The 24,194-nt window shown below is 31.9% G+C and overlaps 1 protein-coding gene across 24 annotated transcripts in view; it reads right to left on the reverse strand.

The window, feature by feature from the left end:
- LOC148943725 (tropomyosin) overlaps positions 1-24,194 on the reverse strand; it is a 123,479-nt gene that overhangs the window by 20,053 nt on the left and 79,232 nt on the right. For 9 of the 24 annotated variants that reach the window (XM_089101582.1, XM_089101584.1, XM_089101579.1 and 6 more), the window contains 3 exons: positions 19,988-20,063; positions 15,831-15,893; positions 6,603-6,672 (listed from right to left, as the gene is read on the reverse strand). In XM_089101582.1, coding sequence (XP_088957708.1) covers positions 6,603-6,672; positions 15,831-15,893; positions 19,988-20,063 — 209 coding nt within the window. Of the gene's footprint in view, positions 1-3,325; positions 3,453-6,602; positions 6,673-15,523; positions 15,587-15,830; positions 15,894-19,987; positions 20,064-23,340; positions 23,412-24,194 lie in introns of all 24 variants that reach the window. The other 15 variants (XM_089101592.1, XM_089101589.1, XM_089101591.1 and 12 more) reach the window with 7 other exon arrangements.

Here is a 24,194-nt window from a genome sequence, read left to right on the forward strand (position 1 = left end):
GAATAAGCAGGGTTTTAATCCCCAAAAGAAGCACATTTATACCACCGTATACAAAAACCATAACCAAAAGCCACCAAACTTAAATCAAAGCCACTCTTGCTTATACATTATAAAAGGCGATGCAAAGTGTGTCAATTTTGATCATAGGCTCAGCTCATCCTTGGAGGGAAAATTGGAATAAAATTTATTCTTTGGACCGAATCTGATCGTGCATTACATATTGAACAACAAAATAATACAAAATATATTGTTCATATGGTTAACAACTCTGGATATGATTAATATTAAAATAATAGGCAGCTAAATCTCTATTCTTTGGCAGAATATTTAAATAGTCGTTTCAATCACAGTTTAAAATTTGCTTTTGAATAGATGGGGTTACTACATACTATTGTGTTTCGTGCAAAGCAATATTCGAACGGTCACAAAATAAAAATACTTTCTTTTCATTTTAGTTAAGCTATGATAATTGAAAACGTAATTTTTCAAAACATAATAACGCGTAAATTTTACTGACAACAAAAAACTAAAGTTTGTCTTTTTTGTTATTCTTTCATTTTTATCAACAACCGATTGTTTATATACAAAAGATTTTATCTGGTTTTATAAATATAATAAAAGCGATATTGCATAATTCAATTTTCTACCCAAGAAAATGAGATATTTAAGAAAAAAAGTTATAGATTTTTTAAAAGCCTAATAAGATTAGGTCAAATTAAACTTAATTAGTTAAATTAAACCACAAAAAAAAAAAAAAGGGAGCCTAATAAAGAGCAACCTAATAATCTGGAAGACGAATTAAAATGATCAATTGGGGTACTGAGTTTAAAAATTGAGACAAGAAACTCTGTTTGAGAAGCAAATGTTACATAGGGCTTTTTGAATTACCCCCTGCCTCCTACAAATAAATAGTAAAAACACAGATAAAAAAAAAATTGAATTCCATTTGACTTATATAAATTATACAGTAGGGGCTAATCTCAGCCGAGCCATCTACTAGTCTTGGAAAGCACATGATAGCTGGTAAGGCACGCTATCACGCTACCATGGGTAGGGCAATGGGCCCAGATCTCGACAATAATATTTCCTAATCAAAGCTTAATAAAATTTTAAGGTGTTGTTTCATGGTTTTAATAAAGTAAGATCTTAGTATGAATCTTATACATTAATTTTTATTTATATTAATTTGTACCTGATATTAAAAATCAAACTGTTTTCCATTTAACTCATCTTGTATTCTTTACACACACACACATATATATATATATATATATATATATATATATATATATATATATATATATATATATATATATATATATATATATATATAACTGATACGTTAATTTAAATTTATATTATTTTTATTACTTGTTTTTTTTTTCTAATTTATATATGATATGAAAGCTTGACTATTTGCAATTTAACACTCCTTATATATTTTGGACAATTCCCTTTAAAATTATAAATCTAGTCAAAAAGCAAAGAAGGTATATATTTCAAACAAGGCCAAAAACGGCAAATTCTATCGAACTTCACTTATTTGTATTAGTGGTATTTCAAGTTATGTTGAGTTTCCAAACGACTAATTACAAATTACAAGGTTGTCACTATTTCAATACAGTAAGGTTTTAAAGTAAACGTGACGGTTTAATTTACACAAATATTATTTTTATTACCTATCTGTTTTTTATACTAATTTATATCTCATATAAAAGCTTAAACTATTTGCAATTTAAACCTCCTTATATGTTTTAGAAAATTCCCTTTTCCGTCATAAATCTGGTAATAGCACAAATAAGGCATAAATTTCAGGCAAGTACCAAAACGGACCAAAACTGGAAAATTCTTTCGAAATTCACTTTGACTGACTGAAATTCGAATGACTGAAGGCTTGTCTAATATTGGGTTTTATATTACAATTATACTAATGATTGTTAAATCATTTGATAATAGAACTAAATCAATGATGAGTTTTCATTCGGAACCGAGATTTGTCTCCTATCGAATTTTTGTAATCTAAAAGTATCTACCATTATCAAGTGTAATCTAACAAAATTTATCATTAACTTTTTTATTTTATTTAAGTATAAATAAATTAAATTAGTTATTTTGTAATTCATATTAGTTTTTCGAAGGTAAACGTAAGCATTATAATTTATTCAGTACTTGTTTTACATTTAATTTTTTCCGATTAAATTTTTTAAATACAATTAAAAATGAATATAATTGCTTTGTAAATACAAAATTAATAATAAAAACCTAGACAAAATACTTATTGCATCAATTTTTGGATATTTTATTTTTATCCATTCTGCCTTTATATTTTGGCCAAAAATAAAGAAGTCATTGTTACCGAAAGGGTGTAATAGGTGTATATCTTTTTAACTAGCAGTTTTTTGTATATTCACTAAAAATATATGGAATTACCTTGCAATTACTAAGACAATTATAAAAACCTAGACGCCACTTTTATCACATTAATCCTTGGATCTTTTCTTTTTATCTACTCTGCCTTTACATTTGACAAAAAATAAAAAAATCAGTGTTGCCAAATTTGGATATCTTATTTTTATCTACTCTGCCTTTACGTTTGGCAAAAAATAAATGTCAGTGCCGCCAAATTTGGATCTCTTCTTTTTATCTACTCTGGCTGTACATTTGATCAAAAATAAAGAAGTCACCGTTGCCAAAGGCGTATAATAGTTGTATATTTTTTCATAATATTTTTCTGCAGAGCCCCAACTATTTTGTAATCAACAAAAGCAGATTAAAAACTATAAATCTTACTCCTTTCAGAAAATATCAGGTTTAGCCTAAATAATTTGGATATTAATTGAATTTAAAAGTTTAATCAATTGAAATCAATTTTTTTATGTTTCTTGTTCTGCTGAGCAATACAACATTGTCAGTTGCACTAACACTTCTTAATTCCTTTTAAGCCCGAAATAGTTCCAAAAACTTTACCCTTATCCGCTACCCAGTTTTTGCTACCTATATTCCGCAATGTCAGTCTCAACATTTTCCCCAGATACTTTTAATTGTCTGCTTTACAATTGATGTTTCTTTTTTTATAAGTTAACTATTTTATTTAAATTTATTTACGTGTTTACTTTTTACATTATAATTGATGTTTAGTTTTATACAATGTTTAGTTTTGGTTCTGGCCCTTTTAATCATTCCACGAGTGCCATATATTTTTGTAGGATGCGAGTCAAAAATAAATTATCATTAATCTCAATTTACGCACACTCTGCCACCTCCAATAAACTCAATCTTCCCTCCAAGGTAGTGCAAGCAAGCCAACCGAACCCAATTTATATACCTTAAGAATCATGAACTTATGGACTCAATGGTATGGCAATGGCTTTACATATTTTGAATATCTTGTAAGGTGGACTCCATCTCCTCTTGTAGACGTCTATTTTTCTCTCGCTCTCCCAACAAATCGTCTATAGGTAAGTGGAAAAATCACAGGGTTATAAGCATGCAGGAAAAAGAGGAACAAAGGCCATGCATAGACATAAAAGCTTAGGTGCCCTTTATTTTGTTGCCCTTGAAGGGCAACAAAACTAACATTGGGATTGATACACTCTCACGTAATTTTCAACGCTAAGTGGGTACGTGAAGCATAATCTTTCACACTTAAACAAAACTTTTCACGATAGGTGGAGAGGCCGTATCTTGGGGAGTACCTGGTTTAACCCCCCCCCAAAAAAAAAAAAATTTGTCTGACTCGCAAACAAGTAAGAAAAATGTATATAAACAAATTTGATAACGTTCTAAAGTTTTTTTTTATGCAGACCCCTCCCCCGAATAAAATCCTAGGCAGACATAAAAGCTTAAGTGCCCTTTATTTTATTGCCCGTCAAAGGGTAACAAAAATAACATCAGAATTGAGATGATGTCAGGTTACGTACACAATTTTCAACGCTAAGTGCTTAAGCATAATCTTTTACGCTTAAACAAGTCTATTCACAATAGGTCAAGCGGCCGTATCCAGGGGGATACCCGGTTTACCCCCCCCCCCCCCAACATTTCTGTCCGATATGTAATAAAGTAAAAAAAATACATATAAACTAATTTTTTATGGGTTTTGTAACGTTTTTTTGCAGACCCCTTCCCCCAAAAAATCCTGGATATGCCATAAAACCATCAGTATCGTCGTCTAAGATCCATCAAAAATTAAAAATTCAAGTTTGAATTTTCATATTTCAAAAATTTCAAATCAATTTTCCAAGATTAAAAGTGTGAAATGAAGCAGTAAGCTCTGATCAAGCATGAAAGGTTTTCTACCAAAAGTTTATTAATTTATAATCAAATGCATTGATCTTCCATCTAGAAATTTGATAATGACTATTCCATAACGTAACAAAAACTTCCTAACACAAAATTCTATATAGAGCTAGAGTCTACTTAGAACTGCCCACGTTACGGACAAAAATTTACTCCATAAGATTACATTACGTAACGATAAGTTATGCCAGTGTGAAAGGTTATACAGTGTAGTATGAAAGCACCTTTAGCCTCATTCTTTATTTCTTCTAAACACGGACAGGAGCGAAAACATGGGCTCATGCCCACATAAATATTGCCGGACATAAATTTGTGCATAAACAAAACTTTGAATATTTAAAATATTAAAAAATATAATGGTAAAGGATTATATATTGTATAAAAGGATTATATGATATTAAAGGATTATATTGTCATTATTGAATCTAAAAAGAATCAGGGAATGACTTGCGGACACCCCTTCCTCGTCACTTGTCAAGAGTCTCTGATGGTCTCTGTCTACAGTCAAGATGTCAAGATGGTCAAGATGGTTCAAGATGGTTTTCAGAGCTTTTTAACATTATCAAACCAGGGGAACGCTTAGCTAGGAATGTTAGTACACAAGGTAAAACTCAAGGTCAAGAAAACAAAAGGTCGGGAAATATTATTTCACAAGTGGCAACTTTAAAGGGTACCAAGGGAGCAATCTAAAAGGCAGTATATTAGACAACAAAAATTTTATATGATAGCATTACAGCTCCAACATGAGAGATTAAAAATAATCAAAAGATTAATGATTTTTTTTAATTTTTTTATTTTTTACTCTTATCAAGAAAAAATTCCGTACTTGTATGATATAGCCGCTACCACTCAAGTTGTTCATTCATTGACGCATTATAGAACTGAGTTTTTTTCGTTAGTTTCTTTCAGCTTTGAGTGAGACAAGACAAAGCGAATTGACAGAGTAAATGGAAAATATATAATTTGGGTTATATACTTGCATATTAAGCGGGGGGGGGGTAAAGTCTTTGGACAATGTTAAGTTAGAAAACAATTCTTACTACATAATATTCAGAAAAATTGTACCAACACATTAGGCATGCAGACCCGCTGTACTTTACCCCCCCCCCCCCCCAATGTGCAAATATATTGCCCAAATTTGTTTCCAAAGTATTAATTTCTATTATATTTAGGTATATTTCATTAGGATTGAGCGTCAGAGAAACATATTAGAAGAATATTAGGTAGGGGCTATATTATACAAGTACCAGCAATTCTTTAGAAACGGAAGATTGCCTTTAGGGATTCTTAAAATTTTGATTCCCTGACAAAAAAGCTCTATTTTCTATTTACTTCTGTAAGCAAGAAAAACGAAAAAAACTATTTTTAGAAAACGAAATTTTTCTGAATATTGCTACTAAGGTAATTAAGGTAAGAGACGGCGGATTGGTCCAATCAATAAAGCTGGCTCGAGAAAATTTTAAAAAGAATTTCCCATAATGCCTTTTGGATTATTCCAGCCAAAAAGGGAAAAAGGGTTCTTAGCAGGGGGTGGGGAATCTAGCAGCAACCACTTCTACTCTTAACCTTTGAGATGCCACAAAAAAATACAATCAAATGTTCACTGTACTAAGTTCGTGGAAATAGAGCTAAAAAAAAAAAATAATAATAATTACTAAATGAAACAAAACAAACAAATATCTGGTAATTTTTCTTCACATAGAATAGATACCAACACATCGACCCTACATAAACATATTTATCCTATTTATTAGGTAGAATACATGTATATCAAAGAGCAGCACGCTAAAAGTAAGGGGAGAGGGGGAAGGTGTGTGTAAATCCTCGGCATTTCAATGGCAAAGATTTTCGCAAGGATCACAGCCTTTAACCACAATTCTAATATTACAACTTCTATATCATTATTATAAATAAATAAATAACCAAGGATACCATTTCAGGGAGGGGACGGTGGGGGTGACACGCACACTTAAGGTTCAAAAGTTCACCAAGTCAGCTTGGCCTGAAAATAAACGTTGAAAGATCACAAGTTGTAGCCGAGGTGGGGAGTTCAAAATAGGAGCAACAAGATATAAAAAATTTCTTCTGAACATCGAAAAATAAAACTTATAGGCCTAATTTGGGGCAACTTCTTAAATAAATCCAGTTTCCCTCAAATCTCTCTCCCCATAAAGTGGTATCTTGGTTACCTCACATAGAAAGCTAAATAGAGGAAAAAGGCTAAATATTTTTGACTGGTCATAAAAACCAATAGCAGCACAATATCAAACTAAAAGAAAAAGTTTTATGTAAAATTTTATTTTTACCTTCGAGTCGGTCGACCTCCTTTTGAAGCTTTTGAACGGAACGTTCGGCAAATTCAGCACGAGCCTCAGCCTAGAAATACATAAATTCGTCTTTAATACATTATAAGTTTTCATATATAAAACATATTAATTTCATATTTAATAAATATATTAATTAATAATTATAATTAATTAACATTTTATAAATATATGTATAATACAACACATAAACATATATTACATCATTTATAAAATAAAAATAGAATACATTGAAAATTAAATTATCATAAATACAATAATTAATAAATATATGAAGTAAAATATAAAAGATATTCAAAGCAAATTATCTCATCAGAGATAATTAATAATCTTTTTGTAACTACTATCCAAAAACTGATCAACTTCGTCACTTCTTGGCACGATTTTTAAATGCTAAACTAATATGGTTCACTTATCAGCTAATTAGTTTACTAATTCGCTTTACAAGTTAATAAACGTTTACTTATAACATTTCTTTTTACCAGTTAGCCCCGTGTTGATTAGTGTAGTAGATAGTCTTAACTGGCAAATAAAGGTAACAACCAAATTAGAAACTCGCTCTATTTTTCTTATTCATTTTTTTGAATTAATTAAATAATTATTAATTAAATTTATTAGTAATTCAAAATTTTATATATAACGAATATATTCATTAATGATTAAAATTAATTAGCATTTTGTAAATATATGTATTATAATATTTAATATAATACATCAAAAATGGAATGTATTATAACGTAAACTGTGCAATAAAATACCAGCATTCGATAGAATTGTTTTAGTTTAGGGGGTAGACTTAAAAATATATCAATAAATCTTTTTGTAATAAACATCTTATCAAACGACTCGGCTTTTCTCTGTTTACAATTAGCCATATCTTGATGCAACCTATGCAACCTACTGCAAAATACTTGACAACTTCAATTCAAGTTCAATTCTTCAATTCAAGTTCAATTAACTTCAATAATTTCACTTGATAACTTCAGTCCGTTGATTTTGAATTGAAGTTATCAAGTATTTTGCAGTAGGTTGCATCAAGATATGGTTAATTGTAGACAGAGAAAAGCCAAGACAGATAGTCCAAGTAATTGAGAGGCAAATTGCTGGAATAGTTTAAATAAAGACTCGACCAAGCAAACACAGCAAACATGAACAAAAGCAAACACATAACAAACACATATTATGTTAGTAATACACATCTAATAATATGAATAATATTAGCAATATCCGGGTATTCCAAAAAGATCATTCAAGACTTTATGAGAAGGAGTTCAGCGTTTATTGATACATTGTGTAGCTTCAAAACAAGTGTTTCAAATCCCTTAATGTTGCATTATCTATTTCAATATTTTTCTTTTCTTCTTTATTTAATATACGATTTTTAAAAGTGATTTCGCTTAATTTACTTTGGTTAGCGATAATGACAATACTAGATTTAAGATCTATTAAAAGAAATACTTAAACTTTCTTAAATTAAATCCAAAATTTTGTCTTTTGCAAGCAAAATAGCTGGAGAGCAGTTATAGTTGCCCTTATTAAAAACAAAACTATCGATATTAGAAACTTGGAATTTCCTAAAATAATACTGGAACCATGAACATTGTTATAATCTATACAAATCACATTAAAGAAAAAAACAAATCCCAGTAAACCCGATATGGAATTACGTTGAACAAAAGTTCGACCTGCCGACCGTAGTGGGCGGAGAGGTGCGACCAAATCCAGCCGAGAGCCAATACGGTGAGGAAATTTCTCTAAGTTACTAAAGATATTAATTTAAGCAGATTTTTTTTTAAACCAAGTCTCGAGTGTTTTTGGGTTCTGACTTGATTTTTTCAAACCAAATTAAAAATTCAGCACGACATCCCTACTGTTACTGTACTGTTTCTTTTACTCTACTTATCTGACGCTTCAACACGTCCAAAACAATTGTTAAAAGCTTTTCTTAGTAAGTTAGCGATTCTTAAAGGAATTCGACACATTAAAATCATTTTGTGAGCATCAGCGTCGGCTGACCGTCTCAAGGACAAAGGGTCCGTTAGCAAATTCTCCCTGGGGACCAGCGACTACCGAGAGCTATTCAGAATCTATAGTTTGACTATGAAATTTAATTTTTTGAAAGAAAGGAAATTTAAAATCTCCTATGTCGGCAAGGTTTTCAATCAAAGCCAGTAGCACCAGATGGAACTCCCAACACTGCAAAATTGCTCAAAATCATATTCCCTATGAGGTGATTTAAAGCGTTTTCCTAGCAGGTGTGCAACCTGCTTTTCAAGCAACATTTATAGGGACTGCCCTTTCCTAAACTTTGAAAAGAAAATTCTACTCCGTTTACTCCCTTTCCTAAACTTTGAAAAGAAAATTCTACTCCGTTTAATCGAAAAAAAATATGATGTTTTCAAATGATGCAAGTTTCATTAAAACGAATTTTTTGTGATTGATTTGTGGTTCATTTTTTTGTGATTTATCGTAAAGTGTTTGTCGGCTTTTAGTTCTCTGTCGTTTATTAAGAGATCTCTTATCCAAGACCTACAAGTTATGGCAGGACTGCCCAATCAATTCTCAATCGGTTATCACATAAACTAATAAATTTTATGACGGACGAAAGAGTGATCCTTTAAGACATCGAACCCCCTAAAAGCGTGAATCAGCAGGACAATGTACAATAAATCTCTTTTTAATCCTCTGATATACACTCTTTTTGAGAAGATCCTATACATTTTTTTTAATATGGCCTTTAAGCGTAATTATGACGATAAAAAAAAGAAGAAAAACAAAGGCTAAATTACACCAAAATTTGTAAACAAGATGTAGGTTACGACAATCCAAAGGGTTATTATGTATTTCATCAAGTAAATTTTTAAGGTTCACCCGATTATAAAGAAGACATTGAATCGACTCGTTTAATCTGCTTGGATATGTAGTATTTGTTCCTCAAAAAATTGATTCTCAAATATTTTTTTTTAGTTTTTCAGTTTTATTTTTTCATTATTTTATTTTATATTTGTTAGTTTCATTTTATAATATTTACGAGTTTCGTTCTATTTTTTTTCGAAGTTTTGTTTTAATTTAGTTTTAATTTTTTTAAGTTTCATTTTTATTATATTTAGAAGTTGAGTTTTATTTTATTTTTTAGTTTTAGAACTTTTATTTTTAGTTAATTTCATTTATTTGTTCAGTTTTTTTATCTTACTTTAATATTTTTAAAATATTTATTTTTATTATATTTGGAAGTTAAATCTATTTTCTAGTTATTAAGGTTTTTATTCATTAAATACACCGTTAGGCCTCATTATCCTCATTCTCTCAAATATTTAATATAAAATTCCTTATTATTATCTTGAAAGCCAGAGAAATTATTCCTTATACAATTCGGTTGTCTTCTGCCAAAAATCTGGTGCCGTATTTACATAAAAATTCAGCTTCGAGTTAAGGATACCCCCCCCCTTCCCCTCCCCAATCTCGACACAGCGAGACAGAATAGCGGACTCAGAATTTTTCTACCGGCAATACTTTCTAGGACATTCGTAACAACGTGTCTTTTTAATTTACCGCACTTTCTATGTGCTGGCTATAATCACGTTACAAGGCTACCACCAGGGTTGCATCCATGGTCAGTTCCTAAAGTGCTGCGATTGCTCAAATTTGTATGCTACACAACAATTTTCGGTGCTATAGTCGAAAAATTGACTGTAATAGTGCTAAAATAGCACCTTCTCACAACAGATAACAACCCTGAGCACGTGCTACTGTGCTACGCATAATGAAATGTTGCTAAAATAGCACTTTCGTGTTACAGGTGGTAACCCTGGCTACCCCTGAGAACATAAATTACAAAGGAAATTTTAAATATTTTTTGCCCCCATTTTTCAGAACATCAAAATGCAGCATAATATTTTCGTCAGTTTTGCCACATTGAACCGCGAAAAAAACAAAGCTAATTCGTTAAATTTGACAACTTTTTCTTCCTTAAAAATTCAAACATTACCGATTTGTCGATTCCCTAAGAAAACTACACCTTCAAAGTTAATTTTCACTTACCGAAGTCAAAAATCATATTTCCCTTTCACTGTTCTTAGTACTTTAACAGTATTTTTAATGATAAAATAATAGCCATAATATAATTACAATAATAACAATATATATACTAGATACACTTTTGATGGAAATAGTTCAGACACTTTCCCAAAATCCTATGCTTAAGACCGAAATTCTAATATTTAGGGGAAACCCGAAGGAATGGCAACCCTGTTGCGCTACTGAGTCAGCAGTGTCGCAAATTTTAAACCAAGATTTAACGCAATTCGGAAAAGCGAGCGTTAGTCTAGAATCCCTCAGGGCAATGTTTTGAATAGCTCCTGACTCATATTATTCGGGTAGTAAACTGTTATTTTTTAATTCAATCAAAGCGCTTTAACATCAATATTTAGGTATAATGAGGAAAATTACAAATTATTTGGATCACCATGTAAATTTCTAGAAGAAAAATTTTAAAATTCAATTTTTTCGTACAAAAGCTATTTATAATTTGCTTCACAAAATGTATTACTTTTAGACTTCCTTGTAACACCAAATGTTATTTAGGGTCCGAAAATGTGTGTAGTGAAAATTCTAAGAGATTCTTCTATAATTAAATTTTATTCAATATCGAACTAATCAAATTTATAATACCCTTAAATTAGGTATTTTGTTTTTACGGTAGCAGGTCTTTTATTTCAAAAGGCAAAGGGTGAAACTAAATATCTAAAATCTTACATATTGTTTTTTTTTTAACATTGTTTTATAGGGGGGTCCCAACACAATTGTTCGAGGGGTAGAAACTATAGTTATACCTCTTGCCAAGAGCGGATCCAGTATTTTTGTTCGGAGGGGGGGGGGGTTTACTAATTTTCGACTCGGTTTTGACTAATTTTACTAATTTTTACTAAGGTTTTACTAATTTTCGACTCGGTCAAAATTTCGGGGGGGGGGGGTAAAACCGGGTACCCCCCCCCCCCGGATACGGCCTTGCCTCTTGCGGGTACATAGCTCTGGCTATTATGCTCCAAAAAGTGCGATTTTAGACCAATAATTTTCATAATTTCTTCGGAGAGACAGAGATTCTTTAAGCTAATCTTTATCAATTTTCTTTACCAGATAGTGTGTATGTAAGGAATCGTCATCCGAGGTTGTTTTTTTTTTCAAATACATTTTGTTTTGTATTTTTTTTTACACGAAATGCAAACTTAAACTATATAAAAATCGCACAATTCTCATATTTTTTTTTAAATTTGTTGCATATACATTAATGAGCTATTATTATGCTTCTAATAGTATGAATTGAAACTTTCAGAAAAATTTGAGCTTGTTTTATTTGCTTTTATGGATTTCAGTTCCATTCTTCCTTACCAAGCTTATACACAGGATTCTCCGGGAGGGGAGGGGAGTATGGTAATAATAATTTTTTTTTTTAAATCGATAACCCGATAATCGGTTCCTAATCTTTATATAATTCGCCAGATTTTTTTCTGTTTGAAATCAGAGGAGCAGGAAGTGTGAGATTAAATGGAACCTTTTAATTAAATTAAATTAATTAATTAACTTAAATTTTAATGAAATTAAAACCTTTTAAATCTACAATCCCTTAAACCGAAACAGCGGAATGTAGTCAATTCAATGAAATTATTAGAGGTGCAAAACTGTATTTTTCAAAATCTAGAAGGGGGTACATCTTGTTGTTTTTGTTTTTTTTTAATTTTTCTTCAGTGAAATAACCAAAAAAGCCTTTTTATAACGAGCAACCAAGATAGATATTTTTAAAAATATAGTAGGGGAGGAAAAATTGAAGGCCAATGCCCCCCTTTCCCAATTTACGCCATTGAAACAGCAATAAGCCAAAGAGTTGCCGCAATAAAAAACTTTAATTCATGAATTTCTGTTATTTGGAAAAATAAAATTTGGTAAAATATATCCAAAAAGACAACTTGCTGATGATGGAACTTTCCACAAAGCAAATCTCTCTAAATGATTCTATTCCATCTATAGGAAAATTAACGGGTAAATAATTTCCGGAAATATATAATGTTAATAACTTCATCTGGACTTCCGGTTTTCTTAGGAATCGCCGGACCATAAACTGATTTATTACCGTCAAAATTTAATTTTATTGATGAGGGAAGACACATAAATTGCAACTGCAAAATAAATAAAAGTAACCTTTTTAGCAATTAGCAACGGCGTATTCAGGATTTTCATTAGGGACAGGGGGAGGGGGCATTTTTGTTCGGAGGGGGGAGGCGGTACAAAAAAAATTCAAAAAACATCGAAGTTTCTTTACATGCATATTTGTTACGTCTTTACGAGCCGGAAAAAAATATCGGAGAGAATGGGGAGGGGGTCAAACCCTGAACGCCCCCCTTTGGATACGACCTTGACAATTAGTCATAGAAGCCAAATAGCATATTTAGACAGATTGGGGGAGAGACAGTTGATTTTTGTTTACAAACAAGTTCCCATTATCCTCGACCCACCTCCACCCACCTCCTCGCCTTCCACCTTAATTGTATAGACAAACCCATTTATAGGGAAAAAATACAAATTTTCTTTTGCGCCAGAGGTCAAGCTTGGGGTCGTGGTCTATATATTCCTTCACCTTACAAGGCAAACTATTTGGAAAAAAGAAAGATATGGAGGAAATCTGGGCGTTTGAGGGCATAGGGGAAGGGGGGGGGGGCAAACCATTGATAAAACATCAAGTCCCTTGGTTCCATTGATTATTTATTTATCAAATTTTTAATTATTTTATTAAATATTACTGTTAATTATTTAATTTACACATAATTAACATCTTTAATTGTTTAATCCAATATTTCACCAATTCTATACATTTTTTTCATTGAATAAAATCTTCTTAAATTAGAGATAGGACAATTTTTATGGCTCAGTATTATAGAGGGATTTCTGCGACAGCCCGTATATTAGCAGCAAAAAAAGTTTCACAAGCAGGCCTATAAAACAAGCTAGTGAAAAAATCGCAAATAACTAGTGAAAAAGCAAGTTATTTAAAAATAGACCCCGATTCTGTTGTTATAATCAATTTTTAAATAAACGTTAATAATCGGTCTCAGTCACTAACTTTGGAGAATATTATAACTGACAATAATAGATAATAACACGAAGAAAAAACTAAAAAATTAGAAGTTTTATTTAAGTCACGAGTGTTATAATTTGAATTTAGCACCAAAACAACTAGCTAGAAAAACTTTCCACTAGCGCCGTTTTCCAAGTCTAGCCTTTTCGCGAATAATTGTCGGGCGGCTTTCTAGTCGCAAATATGGAAAGGTAAACCGGGTTCGCTTTCTAGCTCGCAGAAAAAGGGCTTGCAATGAAAAGTTTTTTTTTATGAAATTTTCTCATGTCGAATGTTTCTAAGGAACCAAAGATTTATTTAATTATTCTATTATTGTTATATATAAAAAATAATAATGTAAATTTATCATTTTAATTGCATTATTGTTAAAGCAAATTAAAATCCACCGAAATTCTTAGCCCAATTTTGTAAAATATTGGGGAAGCGACAAACGCAACCTTACAGCTGATTTCTTATAAGTCTCACAATTCTCAAGGAAAACAAGAACATCTCTCCCCACGGTACAAACAAACCAATCTAAGGAGCAGGAATACATTTTTTGAGCGCCAAAAGTGAAGCATAAAAAGATGGGGGGGGTATTTTGTAGGCCCCTTGCAAGGCAAACTATACGAAAAATAAAAGGGGATGGAAAATCTGAGCGTATGACGTATGACGGTATGACGGGTGGCACATCAGGGTATGACGGGTATGACGGGTGGCACATCACGGTATGACGGGTATGACGGGTGGCACATCACGTATGACGGGTATTGAGGGTATGAGGGGTGGCACATCATTGATAATCCATCAAGCCTTCTCAAAGCCTTTACTGTATGTACTTACATTTTTTATTGTTAAATTGAATATTTCATTTATTCCATGCCTTTTTTATTCACAGTAAAACCTAGTTTTAAATTAATCATGAAATAATTTCTTAGGCCACACTGCTTTTCCATTTACAAAAAAAAGAAAAAACTGGTTTAATTTAATAAAGCAGTGGAACAAAAACACACACAAAAAAATTTCAATAGTAATAAAAAAATCCAGATATTAAAAAAAGTTTCTTTTTCTTTAGAGTTTTTTTGTGTTGTTGAAAAAAGCTCCCGGACGTGAGGCCGAAATATTTGGATTTTTTTAATCATTATTTAAAGTTTCATGAACTTTTTTTGTGTGTGTGTGTTTTTGTTCCACTGCTTTATTTAAATTGAACCAGTTCTCTTAAATTTTTTATAATCATTATATTTCTTCATGAAATTCACACATATCGAACGTTTGAAAGGGAGTATATATTGTTGTTTAATCATTCTATATTATTAAACGAACAATAAGTGTATATATGCATATTTGGTTATCAGTAAATTTCTTCTCAAAAACAGTACTATAACTTCTTTATGAAATTTTTTCGGTGTGGAAAAACAATCTAGATAGATCACGACTTTGAGAAAATTCTTTTACGGCCATAATTATGGAAAAAATATTTTTCATGTGAATAACATCACAAACAGTTGGAATATTTAGGGATATGGAATATGTATATGTATTGAATATGTAAAAGTTGGAATATGTATAAGGGCTTGCCTGATAAAATAAAATTAAAGTTCTGCAGAAAAAAAACTGTCTTTCTTTTCACCGAGCCAAGCTTGGTCTTCTAGTCCTTATTCAATTATTGTTATACAGAAAAACAGAAGCATAAATTTAAAAATTTAATTGCATTATTGTCAGAATGAACAAAAATGCACCGAAATTTTTAGCCCAAATTATTAAAAACAAGAGCTAAAAAAGCGATTCTACTTACCTCTTTAAGTCGAGACGTCATTGTTTTAATTTGGGTTTCAAAACTTTCCTCACGTGCAGTGGCCTATTCAACGTGCAGAACAGAACGAAAAAAAGAAACAAGCACATTAGTTAAGACATAACAAACAAAATTACAAAAATAACTTTGGCCTTCAATGACCTGAGTTAGAGATCAAAACATGTGTTAAACACCTGTTTTGTGAATTACAGAGATCAAACACGTGATCAGACACGTGATCAAACAGAGATCAAACACATGGCTGTGAATTATTTACTCATGCAAATTTGTTCCACACATTCTGTTTTACCTGTTTAAGACGCTGTGTGAGGGTCTTAATGGTTTCCTTGTATGCCTCTTCTCTTTGATTGGCCTATAAGCAGATTTGATGTCAGTAAATGACAACACTGTTCTAAAAATCCTCCAAAAGGGTACACTTACATTAACACAAATACTTAATACGTGGTAAATTCATATTGAACTTAAAATTATCTCAAAGATTTTAACTCATTAGAATTACGTATAGTGTGTATAATATGCAGAGTGAGCGTTATCTCCTGGGGGCTTTAAATCCTTCCACGGAGTACTGAAGAGTAGGGCCGTATTCAAGGGGAGAGGGGGGTACCTGGTTCGAGACCCCCCACCCCAGCAAAAAAAAATCCGATTTGTACAAGAGTAACAAAGCTTCATGTAAAAAAAGAGTGTTGCGTTTTGTGAAGCTTTTTTGCATTCCCCCCTCCAAACAAAAATACCGCCATCCAACCAAAATCCTGGATACGGCCTTATTGGAGACTTAAAATCACATTTCATATAGATCAAATTTTTATTGTGGTTTGACAGTTATATTAATTACTGTAATTAATTACTTAGAGGTAATTTTTAATTTTTAATTAGTTAAAGGTTACTTAAAGCTAATTAATTACTGTAAAGGTAATTAATTATATTAATTACCTTTTATGATTTTCTCTGTTTAACTTTTTTTCAACCCCCCCCCCTCCCCAGGCATGACCTTGGAATTAATATACCTGTTTCACAGTCTTAACTGTCACCAATAGTTTACTATTAGCTCACGAAAACAGAATTATTAATTATTGGCTAAAACAAATTAATACTAATAAATCACAGAAACATATTAATTGAGCGGGAAATTTAAATATAGAGCCATTATATGTAACCAACGAATTTAAACATCAGAGGTGTAGGTAAGATTTTAGCGCCCATGAGCAAAGTCAGTTTTGTCACACACACACACCCTCCCCCCTCCCCACCCTTCGATACCATAAGTGAGCATATCTTTCATGAAATATAAATAAAAAGGTACCCCAACAGATGCCGAATCCGGAGAAGTGTACCCCCTTACAACTACCGCCCCTAAGCTACTATAAACATCATTAAAACTTATAAACAAGCTCACAAATATAACACAAAATTATTTTTTTTTGGTACTAGATAAAATAGCATTCTAAAACATTTTTAGGTTATTTTCTCCGCCACTTCATCACTTCAAAAAAAACATCATTTAAAAAAAATGTAAGACACAAAATCGTCCATAGTTGCTTTTCAAATATAGTATCGTCTCTTTTTAATTTGCATTCTAAGGGATAGTTAAAGGAACCAAGGGATCTAAGAGTTAAACTTTTTCTAAGGGATACTGTTAAACGAACCTCTACTTTGTTGGTACTATATATGTTCGTTTCCCCCATAAACGTTCAAATGATAAAAAATTATCCTTATTCAAACTTACAAACATTTCTGTTTAGTTTGGAGGGGAATTTTCCTTCTCTACTAAGGCCTGTGATGTTTCTTGATAAAAAATTCAATTTCCTAATAAACAGAACTTTTCATATTTTCAACAATTTTCTCGGGTCTTTTTGCAAAGTTTTCTAAATTTCTAAATTTTAAATGGCTTTCAGCATAAATTTTTCTGAAGAGAAAATGCACTTTTCCCATTACATCCCATTAGATCCCATTACATTCCGGGTCTTTTTGTGCAAATATATTTTTTTTCTTAAATGACTAAAAATAGCATAATTTAGCGTTCAGTTTTGTTTGTTACGAAATCTATTTCATTAAACGAATACGAAAAAACACGAATACAAAAAAAGTAAGACAATATCGTTTTGCTCTCTATCGGTCAGTAAAAAACCTCAAAAAACACATGCAAAATTTGTTTATGTCCATTTTTGTTACGTTTTTACGAGTCAAACAAACATTTCGGGGGGGGGGGGGGTCAAACCGGGTACCCCCTCCCTGGATACGGCCTTGGCTAGTTCTAAAATTCCATCACAAAAATTGGCGTGACTCTGGATTTAAGGCGAAAGCAAAATTGTTATAATCTTGTTATAATTATTTGCAAAGTTGTCTTCTCGATTGTATTTACTGAACACGGTTTTCGTCAAACGAAAAGAAATTAAAACTTTCGTAAAAAAAAGACGGGGAGAGGGAGAGAACGCAGCAAAAGTCACAACCCCATTTGAACTGATTGCCAGGAAGCTTAAACTCATTTCAAAAGGAAATTCGTTAGTAGGAAAATATGGATAAGTCAAAACAAAGATTCTCCTGACATTTTAAGTAATGTCATGAATTAAATTTTTTAATTTATAAATAGTTCATAAAAAAACCTTTCTTTTTTAATCTATAGTGTCAAAAACACTATATGATTTTGAAAGCGTATTTCTGTTCTTCTGTTACATGTTCTTCCGCTATTGAGTACAATCCTATGATAGTCGGGTCTTCATTTTAAAGCGATTCCACAGGGGCGCCCATATTCTATCTCAGAACACGACGTATTCCGCACATTTCCGCCACGCGTGACACACTCCCAACACGCTTGATACGGTTTATGCCACGCTTGAAACACGCCACATGGTGTAAGGGAAAGTGGGCGCCCCCTCTCACGATTCTTGGCATATTAAACAGAAGTATTGCTAACAAATACATTAAAAAAGTAAGTTGGCATTGGTCCAGTTTTCAAACAAGGAGACGTTCTCTGATATCCATCTCTAAAAATACTGCTATTGCCATTTTGGCTCGAGTTCAACTATGCGCTAAGCTCTATGGACACTGATGCCAGACATTTAAATAGTTTCTTAACTTTAAAAATTTATGTCCTTCTCTTGGCTTCATTCTTGTGAGAACGTCTCAGGGACTAATAGCTCACAATGCAAATTAAATTGGCAAATATTTTAATTGGCAAATTGGCAAACTTTTTTTAATATAGATTTTTTTTTTGGGGGGGGGGGGTGAATTTTGAGGAGTCTTGGACTTGGAGGCATAAGATGTATATATATATATATATATATATATATATATATATATATATATATATATATATATATATATATATATATATATATATACATACGTATATGCATATGTATATACATACGTTATACATCTATTTGGATGCAGGTTCAACTCTTGTTTATCCCCTTGCCAAGTTTAACTATGTCAAGCGTGGCGGGATTACGCCAATCATGGCGAACACTGCACCGTGCGTGGTGGAAAACTATGCTACACGAGTTGGAAACATTACGGCATACATGGCGTTCTGCGATTTACACCACGTGCCAGAAAGTTGACACCCCCTCGGAATCGCTCCAAAAGGAAGACCTGACTACCATATGATTGTACTCAGAGGAAGAAAAAAGAAGAACGGAAGATCAGAAATACGCTTTTAGTATTTTTGCGAAAAAACTTTTTGCGGTAATTCTAATAAAAAAAAACTTAAACAAAAATAAAAATAAATTGTGTGCATATATTCCACAGGGGAACTCTTAAAACGACTTTAAAACATTCTAATCATCCTCATTAATATTATTCTTTAAGGCAAACTAATAGCTTTACAACCCCCTCCCACCCCTAATGGTCAAATAGATACCCCGAATTCAAGACCGTATCCAGGGGAGAAGGGGAATTATCGGGTTTGATCCCCAAAACCAGAAAATTTTCGTTCGGCTCGTAAAAACGTAACGAAAATTTCCTTGTGGAAAATGAGACCGACATTGTTATTTTCTGGGCCATAGAATGTAAATTTATACATCTAATTGGTTCTAATTAGTCATTTGATTTTTAGGCATAATAGGAGTTATTTTTTATAAAATAACATAAAAAGGAAATTTATAAGAAAAAACAAAATAGGAAAAATATGGACGAACTTTGTTGAAAATGAAATTATCTCTTTTAAGTACTTATTATGTACTTTTAAAGAAAATTTAAAGACTAAATTCTAAAAAACTAAAAAAATTAACCAAAATAAAAAAAAAATAAAAGAAAATTAAAAAAACTAACAAATTTAAAAAAAACTAAAAAATTTAAAAACTTATAATTATTAAACAAACAAAAACCAATAAATTAGAACACCCACTCAACTTGGATAGTCATTCTAGAAATACAAAAAAAAGTCAAGGGAAGCAAATTTATGGACAGCTACATTTTGAAAACAATTAACTCAAAATGATTAATTACCTTTTCTTCTGAAACTTCAAGTGATTTCAAATTGTTGCCAACAACACGCAATTCTTCTTCAAGTTCCACAATTTTGCTGCAATTCAAATTCATACAATTAACATCTAATCACGCAAAGGACATTAAATTAATGAAAAAAACGCTTAGAGTTGTTTTGACGGAACACCCACTTTCCGCTACCTGGTGTATATCTTAGAGCACCACGGGTGCCACAGTTTTACCATGCTCGCCACAGTCTGTACCACGCTTGGCACACACCCTCGGAGTGGAGCGCCCCCTCGAGGTTTTCAACAGCAAGTTCTGTCAGCCGTGTTTCTAAAAAAGGACTAAACGGAATCCCCCCCCCCTAAAAAATTCCCGATGAGCATTTTTTTTAAGCTAAATACTTTTCGTAAAATGCAATTTGAGTAACATTTTACCTAATTAATTGAAAACCTTCGTTTAATGAAATATTTATTAAGTTAACTTATTAAAAAAAACTTTAATTAAACTAAAAGCTGTATCATGGAACTTTTATGACTTTTCGACAAAACATTAAAGCCGACTTTCTGAACCAGGGGTCCATGAAGTCCCATAGGGTTCAAAAAAGTCCCCTAGGGTTCCACCAAGTATGTAAAAAAATCGGAGATTGTGTATTTAAAGGAAGCCGTTCACTATCGCAAGATGGGTTGTGTATTTTTTTAAATTTTGTTTAATTCACTTTTACATACATTATTTAATTAGTTAATTTCTTAGTAGGGTTCCAGTAGGCTATTACATTAAGAGCGAAGAGTATAGGTAACTTATAGGAGTAGAAACTTGCGCCAGTGTCAAGATAAAAGCGCCATCTTGCCATCTAGCGTTTCTTTGCAATTTTCACTGTAATAATAAAAAAAAACTTAATTCAATTATATAATTGGCAAATTAGTGTAGTAATTAGTGTTTAATTTCAGTTTGTAACATAAAAAAGATTACAAATCTTGAAAAAAAGCCAAGAGACACTAAACGCTGGTTTGCGTTGATGGTTTTCTAGTCGACACCATCGCCAGTTTTCACCCTTATAAGTTAAACACATTCTTTGATTAAGAGGTCAAAAAGATTTTCCGTTACCCTTAAGCCCAAAAATTAATTTCAAAGAAATGTGATTTTTGTAACCCGAGTAGAAAAGATTTAGTACATAAATTAACCATATTACTAAGGGCACCGTTATTTGCTAGTTTTTTTTACGAAGTCTCCCTCCTCCAAATTCTTACCGAGAGAAGTATTCTAAACTACGAGTGAAACTGTAACAGTTATAAAAATAAAAAACATATTTATCTGATTGCCCGTTCACCAAAGAGTATTGTACATCTTATATAAGAGTGGAAACTGGTGCCAGTATCGACAGAAAAAATCACGGACGCTATCTTGCGTTTGGCGTTCTTTGGTATGTTTAAAGCTTCGTAATTGCATTCTTTTTTTTTGTCAGAAAATGAGATCAGACACTTATTATTAAAATAACTTTGTTTTATTGTTACATTAAAAAAAAGAAAATGCCAAACACTAGATGGCATTGGTGACTTTTTTGCCACTCTAGCGCCAGTTTCCACTTTTGTATGTTACTCGCACTCTTTGAGCTCCTCCGTATATATTTAATATATACATATTATAATATGTACGCTACATATAACATAATATTAGTTTATATCATATGCAATATATAACTTAATTTTTAGTTATATAGTTTAAATTAATTATAAATTATTTTATATTAAATACATAATTATAAGACGCCTTTGTCCTCGATTGATTTCAATGTTGTCTTTAAACAAGACGCAACCCACTGGGCTACAGTGGGTAATTGCAATTTGTCATACTCTCTGTATGACAAATAAATATCACAGAACACCTTTTATATTACGGTAGCCAATTTCTCATTAGAAGAAATAATTTTTAGAAGCTTTGTAATTTCTGAAGAATAAACACAAACGTTCAACTTTTGTCCGAACAACAAAAGTAATTCTCTAATCTTAATCAAACAAGCTTACTATTATCAGTTAGAACTAATAAAATTAATCACAATCCAATTGATATCCAAAATGATCATGAAACATTATTATTTTCAAAATAGTTTTGCTCCTTTCCTTAAGAAGTAGTATTTCAGGGTTGTTGTTTCGCTTCCAAAGAAAAGTTGGCGGTCCGGTATGTCACGTAGTAAATCGTGGTGAGCAAGGTCTTCATACGCAATGGCGTAGCTAGGGTTTTCAGCGCCCAGGGCTTTTGCCCCCCCACACACCATTATATTTCCAATTGTGTTTTAAATCTTACTTTGCCCCCCCTCCCTCAGAGCTGCCGCTTACGGATAGTCTCCCCCTATTGCACCTCTAGCTACGCCACTATTCTTACACACTCTTTAATTTAAATTCTTTTCATTTTAAAAGTCAATTTGGTGAAGTTATTGATTAGAAGCTGTTATCTTGAAAAGTAGCTGAATTAGGTAAATAAAAATTTTAGGAATGATTTCAGGGTCTGAAGTATAGCCTGTTTTTTTTCAAGCTACTATCTCTTCTCTAGCCCCTTTTCTAGGGCTTAAAACCCCGCATAGAAGATCTGAATGTTCTACGTTAATTTGGGTTTTTAGCCTCGTTTTCTTTGGCTCTAGGTTTTGATAAATTTCTACGTTCGTAGCGGAATTTAAAGTCAAACATTATTAATTGCATTAAATTAGTAATTATATAATTATCATCCAAAAATTAATATATAGAAATTATTTGACTAATTAATGAATTTTCCCTTACCTTATTTCTAGGGCTTAGAAGGTTGTACAAAACGTCTAAAGTTTTCTCTTAATTTTGAACTTTTAGTCTCTTTTTCTTTGGCTCCAAGTTTTAAAAATACGATTTCTAAGTTCCTAGCAGGATTTTTAGTTATACCCTCTCCCTCAAATTTAAGAAATAGTGCCACAAATCTTTGAGAACCAGAATTGATTAAATGTCTCAGATTCAAAACGATGTTATTTAATTATTATGACTATATTAAGGATAATCATTTAATTAATAATCATTATTAGTTGTATTAAATAATTAATTATATAATTATTATGCAAAATTAATGAATAGAAATTATTGTACTAATATTGTTCCTAAGGTCACAAGTTAAAAACGGAATAAAATAAAACATTTTTGGATAAATGAAAGATTGATAAATTTTTACCCCTGACCTTATTTTCAGATTTACAAAATAATATAAAAAACGTTAATTCTTTTCGCCTAATCTGAATACTGAGGTTCAATAATAATAATAAAACAAAAATTGGAGCAGAAAAATAGAGTACTTTAAGTTTTCAGGAAAGTGTACTTTACAAACTAATAACAACTAATTTAACATTAACTCACGCTTCTCCTTGTTCAGCCCTCTCTTCGGCACGTTCCAAATCTGCTTCCAACATAACCATTTTCCGTGCAACCTGACGTACAAACAAACACAAATTAAAATACAAAATCGTGCACATGCTAAACAAAAAGTCGGTCTCATGACGTTCCAACGTTCCGAACCATGACGTTCCGAGAGCTAAAAAGTATGGCCATAACAAATCCAATGAAACTTTACACAAGAATATCATTTATGGATGCTAGCTAGAGATTATGACCAGGCACGAGCGTGAGGTGGAGGGGTGATTATGATTAATTTATATTCTGCTAGTATATTTTCTATATTCTTTTTTTCTCTCCTAAAACTGACGGCTATGCCTAGAGCCGTGTCCAGGATATTCGTTAGGGGGGGGGGAGGGGCAAAAACTAATGATTATAATAATTGGTTGTTGCCCCCCGAGGATTCTATGGGCGAAAATTCGTTTACGTGCATTCTTGTTACTTTTGTACGAATCAGACGAAAATTCCGGGTGAAGAGGTGGGAGTCAAACGGGGGTAGACCCCCTTGGATACGACCATCGCTATACCATTTTTCATGACAAAAACTAAATCTTTATGCTGAAAGAAAAAAGGATATAAATATTTGCAAAGAAATACTCGGAGCTTATTTTTTATAATACTTATTAAATACTTTTTTCAAACGTCCTTCATTTTTATAGAAATCAAAACGGAAAATTTTAGTGATAAAGTTATAAATACTAGACCTTCCATGCCAGGGCCACTTGAACCCCCTCCCCCCCCCCAAAAAAAAAACAAACTTGTCCGACTCTTAAAAAGTAACAAAACCGCAAATAAAAAAAAACTTTTAATGCGTTTTG

The sequence above is a fragment of the Artemia sp. Qi Xiang Cuo genome, chromosome 15 (assembly GCF_049724085.1).
Source record: "Artemia sp. Qi Xiang Cuo chromosome 15, ASM4972408v1, whole genome shotgun sequence".
NCBI lineage: Eukaryota > Metazoa > Arthropoda > Branchiopoda > Anostraca > Artemiidae > Artemia > Artemia sp. Qi Xiang Cuo.